Source organism: Mus musculus, chromosome 6 (genome assembly GCF_000001635.26).
Source record: "Mus musculus strain C57BL/6J chromosome 6, GRCm38.p6 C57BL/6J".
Taxonomy (NCBI): domain Eukaryota; kingdom Metazoa; phylum Chordata; class Mammalia; order Rodentia; family Muridae; genus Mus; species Mus musculus.
In genome coordinates this window covers 122,874,077-122,893,045 of record NC_000072.6, presented here as the reverse complement: position 1 = coordinate 122,893,045, position 18,969 = coordinate 122,874,077, and the positions used below count along the sequence as shown (strand labels likewise).

The following is an 18,969-nucleotide window of genomic DNA, read 5'->3' as shown; positions in this document are numbered from 1 at the left end:
CCCCAGGCAGCCAAGTGTGGTGGTGTACACCTGGCAGGTAAATCAAGGCCAGCCTGCTCTACAGATTGAGTTCCAGGACAGCCAGGGCTGCAAAAAGAAACCCTGTCTCTAAAAACAAAACAAAACAGAACAAGCTTGGTGGTGGTGGCACACTTAAGGGCAGAAGCAGGCTAATCAGTGTGAGTTCAGAGCCAGCCTAGTCTACATAGTGAGTACCAGGATAGCCAGTGCTATGTAGAGATATTCTGTCTTAAAACACACACACACTCACAAACAAACTAATAAACAAACAAAAAAGACCTCAGATGATCTTTGTGTCTTTCTTTCTGGAGTCCCCTTCATTAGCAAGTCTAAGAAACAAGTCCTACAATTGTCCCGAATGCTAGAGACCAATTGCTAGGGAGATGGCCCCCTCTAGTGGTCACACAGTGACAGGCACGGCCAGATGTAACATCCATAAGAAGTGTTGCTATGACTTCTCTTTCTGGCTATAGCATAGCATCAGAAAATACAAGAAAAAAAAAAAAAAAACTAAAAAGCAAACAAAAAACACTAAGTAGTATGTCTTTTTTACAACACCTCTGAGAATGTGATATTGTTATTAGATGAATGAGACAAAACATGAGCTCACAATGGACAGTCATTTTACTTCTGGCTCAAATGCAAACAAAACAAGCTCACTCCAGTTTTATAATTATGTTCTGTCCTCATCTTGTATCTTTTAAAAGGAAATTAGGAAAGGGAGGAGAAAGAGAGGGAATGAGGGAGGGAGGGAGGGAGGGAGGGAGGGGAAGGCACACAAGCCTATATAGATCCCAGGCTTCAAGCAACAAGTAGCAGGACATGGTGGAACAAACCTTTAATCCCAGGCTTTAATCCTCAAACTTTTACGAATTTGAGGTCAGCTTGGTCTACATAGTGAGTTTCACAACAGCCAAGACTATTTATAGAGACCCTGTCTCAAAAACAAACTAACAAACAAAAGCAACAAAGTAAATAAACATCACCCTCTTCTCTCCAATCTTGTCATCTCAGGGCCGGGGACATGGCTCAGTAGGTCAGAGCACCGGCTGTACAGCATGAATGTGGATCACCAACATCCACGGAGAAAAGCAAGGCACTCACCTACATCCGCAGCATGGAGGAGAAAGGAGACAGAGGATGGTTGGGACTGCTCATGTTCATGCCCCACGTTCACTGACAGACCCTGTCTCAAGGGAATAAGCCTGAGTGTGGCAGAGCAGGGTACCCCAAATCTTCCTTTGGCCTCTGTGCTCTCATACACAAGCACACACACACACACATGTAACAACAGGCCCTCAGACCTTAGCACAACTGACTCCATGATGGAAGCACCATTCAGGCCTTGGAACCCAGCACACGGGCAGCACCACCTGCCAAAATAAAAACAAAGACCGAATCCTTCAAAGTCCATAGTTCTGGGAAAGTCTCTAGATGTACTAACCTCGCTTTTCGGCTCCTGTAGTTCCATTTCTGGCTAGCTGTTCGTGGTAACTGTAGTATGTCAACCCAGAATGTGTTCTTATTCTGAACATCCAGTGTAGTTACCAGCTGGCTAATAAAAGACTTTCTGTTGGCTTAAACCCATGTCTTAAGTGAGTAGTCTTCGATGAATGCTCCCAACACAGAGGCATACATCACATGTCAAAAAGAATATTATTTTAGTCAAAGTTGTTTTTTTTTTTTAACGGCTGGAAAGATAGCTCAGCAGCTAAGAGTGCCCACTGCCTTTACAGAACCTGAGATTACCCATGTCAGGGAAGTCACAAGAACCTGCAACTCCAACTCCAAGAGACCTGAAGCTTTCTTCTGACTGACCTGCATACACACACACACACACACACACACACACACACACACACATATGCAAACATAAATACTGATGACAATAATCTCCAACATTATAAATAACACATATTATAAAAATTTCAGATAGGTAGGTAATCTATTTACCCAGAAAATAAGAGTCCTGGATCATATAGTACTTATTTGTTTAAGATTCACTTCATGTGTATGTGTATTTGTGCACTGTGTAGGTGACTACAGAAGTCAGCAGGCATCCAGTCCTCCAGAGCTAGAGTCTGACATGGACACTAGAAAACTTCAACCAGGTCCTCTTCGAGAGTGGGAAATGCTCTTAACCTCTGAGCTGTCTCTCAAGTCTCTTTTTAATTTACTGAAGAACTGCATGCTGTTATCAGTAATGGCTGGGCTATGTGCTTTCTCACCAATATGAAAGGCACCCCTTTTCTGTACTCTCCATCAGTACTTACTGTGTGTGTGTCTGCATTGTGTGTACACGTGTATGTGCCACAGCACAAGTCTGGAGCTCAGAAAACAATCTGCAGGACTAGGTTTTCTCTCGCCTTCCATCATATGAGTTTGAGGGATTGAACCCAAGTAGTCAGGGTTGGTGGCAAGCACCTTTACCCACTGAGCCATCTCGCCAGCCCAACACTTGCTCTCTTTTATTTGTTGATGTTGTTTTTCATTGTGTGTGTCCATGGCACACATCTGATCAGAAAACAACTTACAGGAAATAATTCCCTCCTATGTTGCAGGTTCTAAGGATCAAACTTGGTTTATCAGAGCTGGGCAGTGGTGGCGCATGCCTTTAATCCCAGCACTTGGGAGGCAGAGACAGGTGGATTTCTGAGTTCGAGGCCAGCCTGGTCTACAGAGTGAGTTCCAGGACAGCCAGGGCTACACAGAGAAACCCTGTCTCGGGGAGGTGGAGGGTGGGGGGCGCAGTGTGGAGGGTGGGGGTGGAAACCTTGGTTTATCAGGCTTAATGGCAAGCACTTACCTGCTGAATCATCTCACTAACCTTTTGACTTTCTGATACTAATCATGACCGATTTCCATACAATAAAAATATTGATCTCTCTTTTTTACAATGCCTTAAGTGTGGAAGACCCTTGATAAACATTAAACACAAAGGTTAAATACAAGACAATTCCAATGTTTCTATTCTAATTCTTAGATGGAAGCAGGCCTCCGTGCATGTGAAGTCAGGCTCAAGTTTAACAACAGCTTTCTGAGTGAGGCTGTTAGGAGGGCAAGCTAACGATACAGGGGATCCAACACAGCACAAAACAAGCATGACACTATCAAGTCTTGAGAAGACTTCACTCCAGACAGCAGCTCAGCTCTAGCCTGAACTCCCAATCTCCAGGAAAACTGCAGTTCAGTATCTGAAGCAAGTGACTCATGTGTGGTCTGATGGGGCATGGTGTGCAATGCTCATATGTGGTCTGGTGGGGCATGGTGTGTAATTCTTATGAAGGAGTCACATGTCACTTGGGTACAAGTAGGCATTTGGAATCATTTCAAAACCACATAGCACAGGGCCTTGGACCATCCTCAAGGCAGACTAATTTTTTGCTAGAGTGGTGTGCTTTGCTTACACTTTTCGGATGTTTTCCCCCTTACTAGTAATTTGCAATTTTTTCCATTATGCTGTCTATAACACTATATAGTATTTAACACTATAAATGTCCCGTGTCTGCTTGTTTTTTGTTTCAGTGCTTAGGGAATGGGGGTGCAGGGTGAGTTCTCATATAGACAGGGATGGCATAAGTTCTCTAAGTACCCAACAGATGCCGAACTTCTGCTCCTCCTGCTTCCACCTGCCAGGGCTAAGATCACAAGCATGTACTATCATGCCCGATGTTACGTGGTGCTGAGAACTGAACCCCAGCTCTGTGCATGCTCAGAGACGCGTATTAACTGAGCTACTAATGTGTCTGTACTTTTGATGCCACATCCAAAGTAACATTAATTCAGTGACCAGCAGGGCCTTTTTCTATATTTCTCTAGTTCAGTGATCCTAGTCTAAGTACTGCAGGGGTTTGAATGATAAATGTCTGCCATAGTCCCGTTTCTTAAAAGAGTAACGAGTGCGTGTGTCCTTTTATTGCTTGCTGGCCCTTTTGTACTAGACCAACTAAAAAGACAAATGGAGCTAGGAATATATCTAGCAATAAAGATTTTTCCCCCACCCGCACCCCTACCCCCGCCCTCAACGTGCACAAAGCCCTGGGAGGGGGGATAGGACATAAACTAAAAGATGAAAAACCAATACCTTTTTAAATATCTTTAATTACCATTATTGCACCAATACAGCATACGCTTATATACATATATCTTCAACTTCATTTTCAATTTTCAGCAATTCAAATACATAATATATTATCATCTTAAGAATACAAAGAACACAAAATGGAGGAAGATTGAGAAAATAGGTTTCCCAACAGTCACTAGTGATCTTATACTTTCTTCTTAGTGTTTGTATCGGAACTTAAATGTCCTGCCATGGCTCTGCAAGAAGAGAGCTGCCTGGGAAGGGGAGGAGGCAATGGGAAAGAATGGACCCGAAGTTAGAAAAAGCTAAGGAGAGCATTGAGTAGAACTATATATTTGAAAGGACCCTCTTCAGCCAGAGTGTGCTATCCAAGCAGGTGCTTGCAGGAGTGAGAGTCCTCCCATTCTGCCCTCAAACTGCCCAACAAACAAAGGACAGTACCCACCAACCTCAACGGGAGCTCTTCACAGCACTGTAAAAGGAATGGTGGACAGACACTGGAGAGTGATGGGTGGGAACTTGCTTTAAGATATCCTAGCTGGGTATCAAAGCCTAGCGCAAAGCCTACCTGTCACAGGTAAAGAAAGCTGTGGCTTAACCTCCTTCACACTGACATAATTAACAGCAGCTTTCCATTGAATCGCTAAATGGACTGAAATGAAATGTTTATGAAAAGGAGTCAAAGCCAGGCAGCAAGGCATTGTGGGTACTGAATGGGAGCTAAGTGCTTCCAGCTTTCTGCTCTACACATCAAGTTAAAACTCTTCAGGTCAAACACAGGGTGAGTATAAATTAATGCTATGCTTCAAATGCAGCAATTACATGGAGCTGCAAGAAATTAAACACTTCTGTGGAGTACAATGTGGAAAGCACAGCCCCTTGACTCCCTTCATCTCAGAAATATTCACTGGTCAAAGATGCTGCACTATTGAACAAGAAAACAGTAAGGTACCACCAACACAACCCTCTTGTCAAAGGAAAAAAATATGTAAACACACAAGAAGGTGATGGGGCTCCACCCAGCACGGGATGCTCACTGAATGGGATAAGCCTGAAGGAGGCCTTACAGAAAAGAACTGGGACACAGCTTTCTCCAAATCTAACCCTATGAAAACCCAAACTTTGTGAGTCCTGGGGCCAGCCTGCCCATTTTTAGTCTTATAAGACAGTTTCAAGGCATTTGTCTCTCCTGAAATTGCTAACTAGGGAATCATGAGATGATTCTGAAATAAGTTCAAGAACTTACGTATGTTAGAGGTCACTCCCACTCATAAAGTTGGCCTTCTGAACTCTGCAAAGTTGGTCAGTGTGATAATTCCCACTACTCCCCTGCTTGGTTATGAGCAGGAAACAGCAGATTGTCCCCTGGCTATACAGCAAGTACACAGAGGTAACAAAAAAGAATCCAGCCTGAATGCACAGAGAAGCTACGGGAAAGACTGACCACTGATTTGGGTTCTGGGAAATGAAGCTGTCCCTCAACTCCCTCAGAAAATGGTGCCCTCGAGGTCATTTTTATTCTTCAAGTGTTCTTACTTCTTGCCAATGCTACTCAAAACTGGACCCAGTTAGATGGCTGTGGTGCCTGGTTAGGAACAGAGCTGTAAGACAAGGAAGGAGACAGAAAGCCAAGGTAGCATGTTGGATATTCCAGTCTTCATTTCTGAGTCTTCAAAACTGCTGTCCAGAATTTCTAAATCACCTTCCCGACACATACGCCTCTCCTGCAGTGTTCCTCACCCCTCCTCCCAGCTCCCTAGACCTCCTACCGAAACCCACCCAACAGCAGCTGCTTCCCAGACTATACACACCCTCTATACCAGAGGCTCTCACCCTCTGGGCAGAAACCCCTTTGAGGGTTGAATACTCTTTCCCAGTGATCATGTATCAGATACCCTCCCTATCAGATATTTACATTAGAATTCATAACAGTAACAAAATTACAGTTATAAAGTAGCAATAAAATGATGGTAAGGTTGGCAGTCAGCACACCATAGAACTATTAAAAAGTCACAGCATCAGGAAGACTGAGGGCCACTGCTCTACACACTAAGGGGGAGGCTGCTGGGTACACTGTGCCTATTACCTGGATGCAGTGCTGAAGTCTCCCCACAAGTCATTGCTTGTAGAAACTGGAGCTGGTGCTGAAGTTGAGACAGGAGCCGGAGAATCCAAATCTAACAGGATATCTAAACAAGACAGGGGTGGGGGAGTTGGGAGAGTTTAATCAGACGTTCACAAGGAAACCTACACCCAAAGGTCACAGCAGCTTTGTTTATAATCACTCAAAACTGGAACAGTTTGAATGTTCTATGTAGGTGATGGTGTAGATACAAATAATCAGCAATAAACAGGAGAAAACTTGGCATATAGGATGGCTTGAGACTCACACTAAGTAAAAGAGCCAGTTCCCCAAAAGTTACGAACTGTATCACCTCCACTTACATAACATGCCTAAAGCAGTAACTTTATATAAACACAGGGCAGGTAAGAGACTGCCACGAGCCAGGGATGGGACAGGGGAGACAGAGGAGTATGGTTATAAAGGGCGATGCTGCAGATTCTGACAGTGGGGCTGGAGGAATGGCTCATGGTTAAGAGCACATGCTGCTCTGCCACAGGACCCAAATCCTGTTCCCAGCCCTCAAGTAGGCGGCTCACAACCATCTGGAACTCCAGCTCAAGGGGCTCTGATACCTTTGGCCTCTAAGGGTACTTGCACTCACGTTAAAAATAATAAGTTTAGCCAGATGGTGATGGCGCACGCCTTTAATCCCAGCACTCAGGAGGCAGAGGCAGGCAGATAGATCTCTGAATTTGAGGCCAACCTGGTCTACAGAGTGAGTTTCAGGATAGCCAGGGCTACACAGAGAAACCTTGACTCTAAAAAACAACAACAATAATAATAATAGTAATAATAATAACAATAGTAATAGTAAGTCTTTTAAAATAACAGGGATACAGACTTTTTGCAGCCTGACTATTACAGTGAATCTGTGAACCTATACAGGGCAAACTGCATAAAACTGAGGCCACCTACCTGTGCATACATACAGAAAGATGAGAAACTTGAATAAGATTAGAAGATAATGTAACAGTCAAAGAAAGTTTTGTAAAATGTTATCAGAGATACTAAACAAAGGGGATACAAGATTTCTTTCAGTATCTTTTTTCTTTTTCTTTTTCGTTTTCTCAATTTGAGACCAAGTCCCCAGTAGTCCAGGCTGGCCTGGAAGTTAAGTCACTGAGGATGACAGACACTGGGCTGCTTCTCCTGCCCTCCAAAGTACGGGGACTTGAGGGATGTACCAGCACACTTTCTTCCTTTCATATTTCGTATAACTGTGTATAAATTTCTTAGTTCTCAAAATAAAATGTTTAATTAAAAAATTAATCCTCAGCTGTGTGGTCACAAGTTTTCTCAAGTCATTTCACTTATATTCCCTCTTTTAATGAATTATAACTAAGCTAATCCCAGCACTTGGGAAACAGAGGCAGAGGCAGGCAGGGCTCAGAGTGGGAGGCCAGCCTATCTACAGTCTACAGACAAGGTTCCAGGACAGCTAAAACTACACAGAGACAGAAAAAAGAAAAGAAAAAAGGGAGCCAGGCAGTAAAATCAGATAAGAAGAATTGCGGGGGGGGGGGGGGGGGGGGGTAGTGAAAGAAGGGAATGAGCCAGAACAAAACACAACAGACATGTATGACAAGTGCCATAATGAAATCCACTCACACAGCAACTTTAAAAAGTAATCATAAGGGCTGGAGAGATGGCTCAGCGGTTAAGAGCACAGACTACTCTTCTGAAGGTCCTAAGTTCAAATCCTAGCACCCACATGGTGGCTCTCAACCATCCGTAATGAGATCTGACATCCTCTTCTGGTGTGTCTGAAGACAGCCTCAGTGTATGTACATATAATAAATAAATCTTTAGGCCAGAGCAAGCGGGGTCCTGAAATCAAATTTCCAGCAACCACATGATGGCTCACAACCATCAGTACTCATAATGTACTCATATACATTACATAAATAAATAAATCTTTTAAAAAATTATTTTAAAAAAGTAATCATATAAGAAATACAAGCACAGTGGCCCACACATGGTATCTCTGCACAAGGAAGGTAGGAAGATCAAGAGTTCAAAGCAATCCTCAGCTACATAACAAGTTTGAGGCCAGCCTAGGTTACAGGAGATACTGTGTCAAAGGTAGTGGGAGGGGAGCTTGGAGAGATGGCTCCTTTTCCAGAGGGTCCAGGGTCAGTTCCCAGGGCCCACATGATGGCTCAAAGTCATCTACACTTCCACTTCCAGTTCCTCCTTCCAATCTAACGCTCTCTTCTGGCCAAGGGCACTGCAAACACATGCAGCACAAATAGGCGTGCAAACAAAACGCATGCACATAAAACCAAATCTGCTAAGAACAATTTTATAAAGAGTTCAATTTAAGCCATAAGTACTGGCACACCTTTATTTCCAGCTCTCGAGAGGCAGAGGCAGGCAGACTGCTCTAAATTCAAGGCCAGCCTGGTCTAGTATCTAGTGAATTCCAGGATAGCCAGAGCTCCATAGTGAGAAGCTATCTCGAAAAAACAACAAAAAGTTCATTTCAGCAGCAAACACACTAACCTGCAACAATACAGGGACAATTAGGGCGGCCACTGCATGAGGATGATGCACAAATGTGTGAACATCATACTCATAAATAAAGAGTAAAAAGTTAACACCTAACGAATTCTAACACCTGGTTTGCTGGTGTTAAATGTGTATGCATATATGAATATACACACACAGTTTCATTTCTTACTGAGTTCTCTAGACTTGCCTGGGTTATACAGTAATAGCTCCTCAAAAAGAAAAAGAGAAATTCCTTTGAGTCTTAGTGGTCTCTTTTTTCCCAAATGGGAACATATAACTACACCTGCTGTTTTCCTCCAGCCAAGAGAGAAAAACAAAAATGTTGTCCGGTCAGTTTTGTTTGAGTGGCGCTACACAGCTCCAGCTGGCCTGCAGCTCACTCTGTAGCAGCGTCAGCCTCTCCAGTGACTGTGTGGGCTAAACAGACTGGAAGATGATAAACATGCAGCCCCAACGGCATCTTTTCCGGGAAGGGCCATGTTCCAGAGACTGTGGTGGCGCTGTACAGCATTACCTTACCAACCTGGGGTAACTTTCCACCTCCATTTTGCAAGTAAGGACACGCAAGACTTAATGACCTTAAGCAAGCTGCGCTATGGCACAAACTCGTAATGCCAACACTTGGGAAAGGAAGACCAGGGATTCTAAGTCATCTTCAGCTAAACAGCACATTCAAGGCCTGGGCTACCTAGAAGTAAATCCTTTGGGGGTTATTTTGGGTTTTTGGGGGGGGGGGGTTTGAGAAAACTTAAATAATGTTTACCAAGTATATTAATTAATTAATTAATTAATTAATGTGTCTTTTGTTTTGTTCTGTTCTGTTTTTTGTTTTTCAGAGTTTCTCTATGTAACCCTGACCATCCTGGAACACACTCTGTAAACTCAGCGACTCCCCTCCTCAGTGATGGGATTAAAGGAGTGTGCCACCACCACCCAGCTTATTTTGTTATTTTAATTATGTGTATGTGTGTCTGTATATGAGTATGCGCACATGAGTGCTGTGCCCTCGGAGGTCAGAGGCCTCAGAGGCCCACAAGGGTTCTAGGAACCACACTCCCATCCTCTGTAGGAGCAGCACTTACCTTTGGCCATCCCTCTAGCCCAGGCAGACGCAGTCTTCTAAATAAGCACATTAAGCGCACGGCTTCTGAGGACAGAGCACCTGACAAGCAGCAGGAAAACTCTGACCCCCCAACACCAACACCTGCCTGTCGGTGCCAAAAGCAGCTGCCTAGCAAAATCCCCCGGAAGTGGATTATCCGCTTAAAACCTAACAAGGCTATTGTCACGTTAACTACAGCACTTACCTGAATCATTACCTCCATGGTTAGATTTTGGAATAGGTGGTGGGGTGACATGGTTGCTGATGGCAACTGAGGAGGATGGTGGGGGAATAGTGACTTTGCCTCCAGGTGGCGGTGGCAGTAAGCTCAGGCCCCCCGTCCCTGAGGCCCGGGGCTTAGAAGCACCTCCTTTCTTGGCTGTAATATTCTACAAGAGAGAGAGAGAACGATGTCACAGACCTAGAGGATAACAGGAAAAGAAGAAGAAGAAGAAACCCCCTACCCAGTCAGCATACATCACAGCATAACCACAGGACCCTAGAGGAAGAAGTGAGCGGCTATGTGAATTCAAGGCTAGCCTGATCTACACAGCAAGTTCCAGGCCAACCAGACTGTACAGTGACACCTTGTCTTAAAAAAGAAAACAGCAGTTAAGAGCTCTGACTGCTCTTCCAGAAGACACAGGTTTGAATCCCAGCACCACCCCCCCAAGGCAGCTAACAGCCATCTATAACCCCAGTCCAGAGGATTCAACACCCTCTTCTAGCCTCCACAGACACTGAATGCCTGTGGTGCACAAACATATGCAGGCCAAACATCCATACACATATGATAAAACATAAAGAAAAGAAATCACACACTTACCCCAATACTCAATTTGATGGTCTGTCCTTCCTTGAAGCCTAAATCCAACTTGGGACGATTATCCATTTCCTGTGATTCTTTGGAAATCTCAGTTTCCTGCTTTACCCACCTTTGGGGAAATAAGAATTTAATCTCAGCTTGCAATTACCTGAAACAGAGTCTGACCCAAATCTGATTATCTCACACTCAGATGAACTGAAATTCCAGAAAGCAGAGTGAGGGATCCATAAACATGAGAGAGAAAATGAGAAAACTATCCAAAGTTCCAGACTGAGAAGCCATAAAGTGTGTGGGAGACACACCCTCTCGAGAGTTCTTAGCCCTGTGCCTGAGAACGGCCCCAGAGGAGCTGTGTTAGTTACTACGTCCTTGCTGGCCATCTCTGGGCTTTGGACTTCAGAGTCCTAAAGGATAAAGACCCACACTGTCCTAGAGATGGGAAGTGATGTGGTACTGGGTGCTGGTCACTACAGCTGTGCCAAACTCACATGCAAGCATGGAACATATCAGCTGGTGCGTGACAGGAATGGCGCACGGCTGCCTGTGAACAGTTGCTCCTGCTGTGGGCCACCCTCCCCCATCTTTTTAAAACCAAGAGCAAATTCCCCATGGGTTTAACCAGGCATCAACACAAACTGCTGCACAAGGATCTAAAATACCTTACGGGCTGTATGGAAAGATGAGACCAGGTACAAAGGTAAGGAAAAAGTACAGAACAGAATACTATGTAAACACCCACTCAGGCAGCACCCAATAATTATGCACCCTGAAAACCAAGAGCAAGCTTCACTCACTTGAAGTGATCTTGCAGGGAAACATTAAAGTCGAAGGCATCTCCCCGATCCGTGAAGCCGATGCCAATAAACGCGCTGCGCCCTGTGAGGAGGAGGGATCTCAGAAAGCATGCTCCCTGGGACGACTTCTGCCTATCAGAGCTATGTGTCAGACGAGACGCATAAGATCTGCTTAGCATCCTCTCACAGGCCGGCAGTCAGCAGATAGCATGCAACCGATTGGCCAACTCTTCCCAAAGCACAAGTCTGACAATGAAGTTCCACTGAAATAGAGCCACACCAACTGTAGTGGCTGTGGCTACTTCACTCTGCAGCCAGCAAGCTCAGAGCTGCAGTCACAACTTGGCCTATGCTGAAATATTTATAGTCCTTGGTTACCAACCTATTAAAAACTACAAAGAGGCGGGCATGGTGGTACACAACCGTAAGCCCAGCAGAAGCAGGCCCATCTCTGAGTTCAAGGCCAGCCTAATTAGCATATATTGTATCAGCCAGGTACATAGTAAGATTCCATCTTAATAAAATAAAATGAAGAAATGGCTGAAAAATGCTGCCCTAGAAATTATAATTCAAGACAATTCCATCAAAACCCAAAATACCATGCTCTCTTTTGTTAAATAAGCATTTTGATTAACTTAACAAAATGAGCATAAGCTCAAATCTATAAAATATTAATCCTTTCCCTTCAATTGCATCATAGTAACGCTGAAGAAGAGGAAAGAAAGTCATAAGAGGGAGAGAAGCATAATGAGGACACGATTTCATTAGGGTACAACCTAGTTCCCTAACTTTACCCCACCAAAAAGCCCAGATTTCTTACCGGTTCCATCCTGGATCCTGATCACAAAGTAGCGGCTGGAGTCTGTCACAGTCTCCACAGCAATCCCAGGATACTGTTCTACGGGGGCCTGAGCAAAGAGCTCCCCTAACAGTAAGAAAAAGGCATCTCTGAGCAGCAGCAGAAAAGCTAACTCCAGCTAGCCGGCATTTCTCCACGCCAGTCCTTAGCTGAGGAGACTTACAAAGCCACGCTACCCAGCATCCACCACACCTGAGGAGCTGCACTGACCTGAAACTTTGTCTTCCAGTTTGATGTAGGCAATCTTCCCTTTTGAAGTGATTCGCAGGCGACCAGTCCAATCAGGTTGGTCTAGCTTCCAGTCAGATGCCCTATGAAAGGAAAACAGCAAGCCTGAGGCCTCAGGTACACTCCATGAGCAGTTGTTTGTTTTGGGTTGGGTTGGTTTGGTTTTGCTTTTTTGAGACAGGATTTTTCTACGTAGCCTTGGCTGTGCTGGAATGCACTCCGTAAACAAGGCTGGCCTTGAACTCAGAGGTCCACCTGCCTCTGCCTCCTGGTGCTGGGATTTCAGTAGCTACATTTTCCCATGCTAGAAAGCCTACCCTTTCTGCCTATTAAATAGTCAAGAAAAATAACTCAAGCTCTTTAAACTGAATCCTCGTGTTCTCAGGTTACATGCTGTCTAGTACAGGTAACAAGCAATGTTTCCTTTGTGCCACTTTCAAGCTTAGTAAGTACCAATAGAGATATGCAAAGCAGGTACAAATAAAAACTGCCAGACAGACAGGCGGTGGTGGTGCATACCTTTGACCCCAGCACGCAGGAGGTGGATCTCTGAGTTTGAGGACAGCCTGGTCAACAGAGTGAGTTCCAGGGCAGCCAGGGAAACTCTGACTAAGGATAGGCAGGAAGACCCAAAACTAAATTTCTTGAGAATTGTGATGAAGTTATGTGACACAGACTTACCTAGTATACAATCCCTAACATCAGAGAAAAAAATAATAAAACTAAGCTGGGTTCCACTGTGCACACCTTTGATACCGCACTGAAGAAGCAGACGCAGGCACACCTCTGATTCAGTCAACTACTGTACATAGTAAGCCCATTTCAAAAGCCAAAATTCTAAAACTGTACTTCCTCCTACAGTGGTTCTCTCCTACCTAGAAGGAGTTACTTAATGACGCTTCACTACTCAGGGAACAGCAAAGTCCATCTGCGGCTCCTGATCACTAGCTATGGATTATCACTCACTGACTCCAGCCAGTATTCACACGGTACTGAGGAAATGGCAGGCACTACTCTAGATGCTTGGGCTGTAACAGCAAACAAACCACTCTTCCCCTCTGAAAGTTTACGTCTCAACAGAAGGAAACATACACAATAGCGGTACCTTAGGTTATTAGGTTAAGGTGAGAGGGAAATACAGAGGCAGATAAGAAATCGAGGAGGACAGTGGGGGGGGACAGGTTACAGGGTTCAAGGGTAACCAGGAAGCTGAGGGCAAAGCTCAGTGGTCAGAGCTTGTTTAGCAAGCACCAAGCCCTAGGGTTCTCTCTCTCTCTCTCTCTCTCTCTCTCTCTCTCTCTCTCTCACACACACACACACACACACACACACACACACACACACAAAAGGAGGAGGAGTCAAGGTAGGCCTCACCAAGAATGTGAACGTTAGGCAAAAATGTAGAGCAAACGGTAGCACAAAGGTTGTGAAGACAACCACCTGCTTTTAGACTGGATCTGAGGCCTGCTCCATAGGAAGGAATCCAGGCCAGAAGCTCAGGAGAAGGACGTGGTGGCAGTTTCCTTTGGGTGCCTGAGAGGACCGTGCTCTCTGCACAGTGCGAACAAAGGTGCTGAGGTGAGAGAATGCTTGCTGCCCGGGTCTAAGCACGAGGAAGCTGCTGTTCTTGCAAGAAGCCAAAATGGCTCAGCGGTTAAGAGCACTGACTACTCTTCCCAAGATCCTGAGTTCAAATCCCAGCAACCACATGGTGGCTCACACCCATCTGTAATGAGATCTGACGCCCTCTGCTCGAGTGTCTGAAGACAGCTACAGTGTACTCACATAATAAATAAATAAATCTTACACACAGACACACACACAAAGAAGCCAGCTGGGAAGCAAAAGAAAGGCAGACTACATAGGCCCTTGCAAGCCGTCCAAAGCCTGGCCATTCCTAACTAAGTGAAAACTGGCTAGGCCAGGTTTTAGACAGGTCTGCAACTCAGTCGTCCCTGTACTTTACAGCCATGACTTTGTCTGCTGTGAGGAAGAGATGGAGGGCTGTGATGGCAGAAGCAGGGCACTTAGTTAAGAACCATTCAGTGAGTCATGAGAGGGGCTCGGTGGAGACAGGAGCACAAGTGACTAGCAAGATTGTGGATTCTAGAGTAAAGGCAGCAGGATTTTCTAATGAGGTGTGGGCCAGGAGCAACAAGCTACCAACGACTAAACTAAGGAAAGCATGTTGTGGGCACTACCTGGGAGGATGGAGTTGAATTCTGAATATGCTGAATTTCAGGTGTCTAATAGGTGTTTCCAAGGGAAGGTGAAGAGCAGACAGCTGAGAGCGTAAGGACAGGCTTCAGGAAAAACATCTAAAATGCAAACACTACTTCATCTCTTATGAACCTGAAGACTTCAAAGTGTGGTGGTGCGCATGCCTAAAATCCTTTGGAAGTTAAAAGCCGGATCAGAGGGAGAGGGAGGCTTGCCTCAACTACAACATTAAGGCCCTGCCTCAAAACAAAAAACAAAAACAAACAAACAAAAAAACTACCAATACTTGCCAGGAAGAAAAGTAAAAAGAAAAAGTCTAACAAGATACTACGGTAAAAGAAAATCAAGCAAAAACATAGGTTTTTTTGTCTCTGCACTGTTTGGGATCAAACCCAGGCCCTTGAGTGTGCTAGCTGAGCCCCTACCACTTAGCCCACAGCCCCAGCCGAGCTTCTCAACAGGACTGTAAGATAAATGCTTTCATCTCCTCTCGTGATGTTCTGCCTTCAGAGACTATAAGTACCTGAATCTAATCCAGAGTAGATCATTCTACACGTCCTCAGGAATTAACATTTTTAAAAAATGTGCTTGCTTGCTTATTTATTTATTTGGGGGGTGGGGGGTACATGTAAGCCATAATACACACGTGGAAATCAAATGAAAACTTATGGGCAGGTAGATATCTCATCATTTTTATCTTGTGTATGTAGTGTCCTTAAATAAACAAATTTTCAATAAATGATACATGGCAGCAGTTTCCTTCATCCTTGATCCTTAATCCCTCTCCAAAACCAAGTCTAAAGAATTCTTGAATTTGCTGGTCTCCAAACAACACTAAAACCTAACCTCACTGGCCAGGTGTGGTAGTGAAAACATTGAGTCCCAACAGTTGGGCAGCACATCTCCAGGAGTTTGGAGCCACGGGGCTCTACTGTGAGACCCTGTGTAAACATGCATAAAACCTCACACGTTTTCATTTACCTAACCAGGTGAATGTATCTTGCATGCTAAGAATCAATGTTTATTTCTGAAGATGAGAAGATTAAAGTTCAAGAAGTGACTTTCCTACAAAATAAAAGGTTAAACGTATTTGCTTTTATGTTATTAGGGGGAAGGGCAAAGGTTTTCTTTTCTTTTCTTTTTTTTTATTTATGCATGTGTACACAGGTGATTGTCAAGGCCAGACAGTATCAGATCCCCTGGAACTGGGGTTACAGCAGTTTTGAACCTCCCACTGTATGTGCTGAGAATGGAACCTAGGCCCTCTACAAAGAGCAGCAGTGCTCTTAACCATTGAGCCACCTCTGCAGTCCAGTTCTTGTTTCAGAGGTTCAGATAGAGCCTCCTGTAGCCAAGGATAGCCTTACACTCCTGATCCGCATATACCTCCATCTCTCACGTGCTGAGATCAGAGGTATGTGTCACCACTCGCAGCTGCAAACTTCATTTTTTACTTTTCAGTCACTATTCTGAAAGAGTGAGTAACGACAGGATGCCCCTTGGATAGTAAGAAATATCAAAATAAGCATAGGAAACAAAAAAATTAAGAAACTGCTTTAATGGGATGCTGCAGTGACCTGATAAGAGGATAAAGGGTATGAAATAAATGAGACTGTAGACAGAGGCGGGGAGGCTTGAAGTCAAAGAAAAACAGAAGACTTCAATGTACCTTAGCCCCTAGAGAGACTCCTTTACTTAGCAGTTCAGCCATTGCTAGCTTATGTGATTGGGTTAGTTGGATAATCCAATATCTTCTTTTTAAATGTATTATCCATGTATGTATATGTGTGTGAGCCATGCCCTAACACATATGTGGCAGGCAGAAGACAATGTGTAAAGTCACATGGATTTGGGAGATCAGATGCTGGTTTTTCAGCCCTCACAGTAAGCACTTTACCTGAGATGGGCTCCAATTTCTTTTTCCAGTGAGCATTTGCTGAGTGCCTACTAGGTGCAAGACACTATGCTGGTCCTTCCAGTCCCCACAGATACAGTTTAACAAGACTTCAGGCTATTCATTCCACCCTGGAGCTCAGAAGACTGGACAGTAAAGCAGAGATAGAGATGAACATAAAGTGCTATGGAAGTCCGCAGAGAGCTGGCCTGAACCAAAGACTCAGGTAGAGCAATGTGTAAGCTAAATCATAACGTGGTACCTGTGACTACCATCATGCTGAGTTTCAGTCATGGTCAATGTGAGATCTGAGTGGCAACTCCTTTACCAAAAGATATACAACTCGTAGGGCCCACTGCACAGGTCTGTACAAAACAACTCATCAATGATGAATGACCCTCTGGTTAGGAAGCAAAATGGAGATGTGGAGAAGGTAACTTTCCAGCAAGAGAAAAACCATGAAGGTATGTAGGTCAGAAAAGGGATACTACTAGTACTGTATTTTTATAACGATTTAGTTACCCTATACTCTTTTATTTAACTCTCAAAAAAAAACCTGTGAAGGGGTTGGGGAAATGGCTCAGTAGTTAAGAACACTTGTTGCTCCTGCAGAAGACAGGGGTTCAGTTGCCAGCACCCAGATGATGGTTCACCAACATCAGTGACTCCAGTTCCTGGAGATCTGATGTCTCACAACATCACTCTGACCTCTGTGAGCACAAGGCATACCCACTCATACAGACAGACAAAACACCCATACACATACCTCTAAAACAAATAAAAACCTGTGAGGTACACAAGACGTGCACAGTCTTCTCACGCTACTTCTCCTGTTTTACAAATGAGAACCCTTAAGGCCTGGGGAAGAAAAACATTGATTGGCTCATAAATTACACAGCTATTTAGTGTCGAGGGCTCAGACCTAAAGAGTTTTCAACACAAATCCCAGCGAATTCTCTTTGAACTCCTTAACATCCTACAACAGCCCAAAACCTCAATCACTGGATTACAAGGTTGTCAGGCCTTACAAGAGGAAAAAAAAAAAAAAAAAAAAAAAAAATGCTGCACTGACTCTGGGAAAGCTCTAAGAGAGGTGACTGGATTGATAGGAAGGCAGAAATCCCTACATAATCAATGTGTGGGGGGGAGGGGTACACACACACAAACAAAATGAAAACACGCAATAGCTCATCACTGGAATACAAGATCTTAACGTGTGCCTACTGCGCCCCCCCCCCCCAAAAAAAAAAAAAAACTAAAGGATGATGACACTTGGCGAGAATGACAACAGTATCAATTAAAATAGATCATCTAAACAGTGGACAGCAAAACTACCATTCCGGACAAGTGTCAGGCGGGATCAGAAGCGCGGGGGGAGGGGGGGGAGCGTGCCGTGTGCGTGTGCGGACGCGCGCGTGGAGGATTACAAGCCAAAGGTCGCAGCAAGAGTAACAGATGGAGCAGGCATGAATGGATTGCGGATGACGAGGAGCAGACGATGTCTCAGGGGGAGGGATGGGGAGGAGAGGTGGAAAGACGCATGACGGCAGGAAGAAAAGAAAACAAAATCAGAGTTCCAGCAAAACAGAAAAGTAGACGGAGCCGCCGGCAGCCCGGGTGGCAGGCTAACTACGGCGGCAGCGGCTCGAGCCGATGGCTGCTGCCCAAGGACACAACCGTCACCCCGGCGGGCGCCGGCTGCAAATCCCCCTGGGTACCTGTAACCGCGGTTGGAGGCCCGCGGCGGAATCCGGTAGACGCTGACGTCGGGCTTCACACACAGCACGGACTCATATTCCAGCTCTGCCGCCATCTTGGCTCCGCTAGCGCCGCGGGGGCGGGGCACGGGTGGGGGCGGGCTGAGACGCCGACGGCTTCCTTCGCGTCACTTCCGCTCGGGTACAGCTTCGAGGTTAACCTCTAGGCGGCGCAAAACCTGTTACAATCTGGAAACGCTGATGCGCCTGGCTCGCCATCTTGAGTAACGGCAAAGACAGGCTCAGTGGTAGAGCACTTGCCTGCCAAGGCCTCGGGTTGGGCTCTTTCCCCAGCGAAAAATTAAAAATAAGAATTCAGTTCTCTTTTACCTACCTTCAAACGGTAACCAGAAAAAAAAAAAAAAAAAGTCACTGAATATACGAAAACAAAACAGAGGTTGGACAAAATGAATCTCTGCTTTCTCATTCTGTTCTCATAAGCAAGTGTCCAATGCATAATCTATTAAGTGCTACCATGGGGTTGTTTTGTTTTTTTGCAATTTTGTAGGTTTTGTTGGTGACTTCTCCATATTAAAATGACTGATTAC

General features: G+C 44.8%; 1 protein-coding gene across 2 annotated transcripts; it reads right to left on the bottom strand.

Moving 5' to 3' along the window:
* Positions 1 to 4,102: 4,102 nt before the first annotated feature.
* Positions 4,103 to 18,489, bottom strand: Necap1 (NECAP endocytosis associated 1). 2 transcript variants are annotated; one of them, NM_026267.3, is made up of 8 exons: positions 18,383 to 18,489; positions 12,533 to 12,633; positions 12,284 to 12,388; positions 11,464 to 11,545; positions 10,670 to 10,778; positions 10,049 to 10,232; positions 6,192 to 6,294; positions 4,103 to 5,706 (listed from the first exon to the last, which is right to left on the bottom strand). In NM_026267.3, exons 1-8 carry the CDS (start codon positions 18,475 to 18,477, stop codon positions 5,658 to 5,660), a joined length of 828 nt encoding a protein of 275 aa, NP_080543.2. In that variant the 5' UTR covers positions 18,478 to 18,489; the 3' UTR covers positions 4,103 to 5,657. The 2 variants fall into 2 exon arrangements, 1 of the variants encoding a protein (NP_080543.2); NR_156733.1 differs by lacking the exon at positions 11,464 to 11,545.
* Between the last annotated feature and the right edge of the window lie 480 nt (positions 18,490 to 18,969).

What these genes read in the sequence shown, in the direction of transcription:
- Necap1 (NM_026267.3), bottom strand. Translation starts at nt 18,477, where the DNA reads ATGGCGGCAGAGCTGGAATATGAGTCCGTGCTGTGTGTGAAGCCCGAC. An exon ending in CAGGATCCAGGATGGAACCG is followed by an intron (nt 11,546 to 12,283) that starts GTAAGAAATCTG and finishes TCCTCCTCACAG; the next exon opens with GGCGCAGCGCGTTTATTGGC. An exon ending in CCATGGAGGTAATGATTCAG is followed by an intron (nt 6,295 to 10,048) that starts GTAAGTGCTGTA and finishes TGTCTTGTTTAG; the next exon opens with ATATCCTGTTAGATTTGGAT.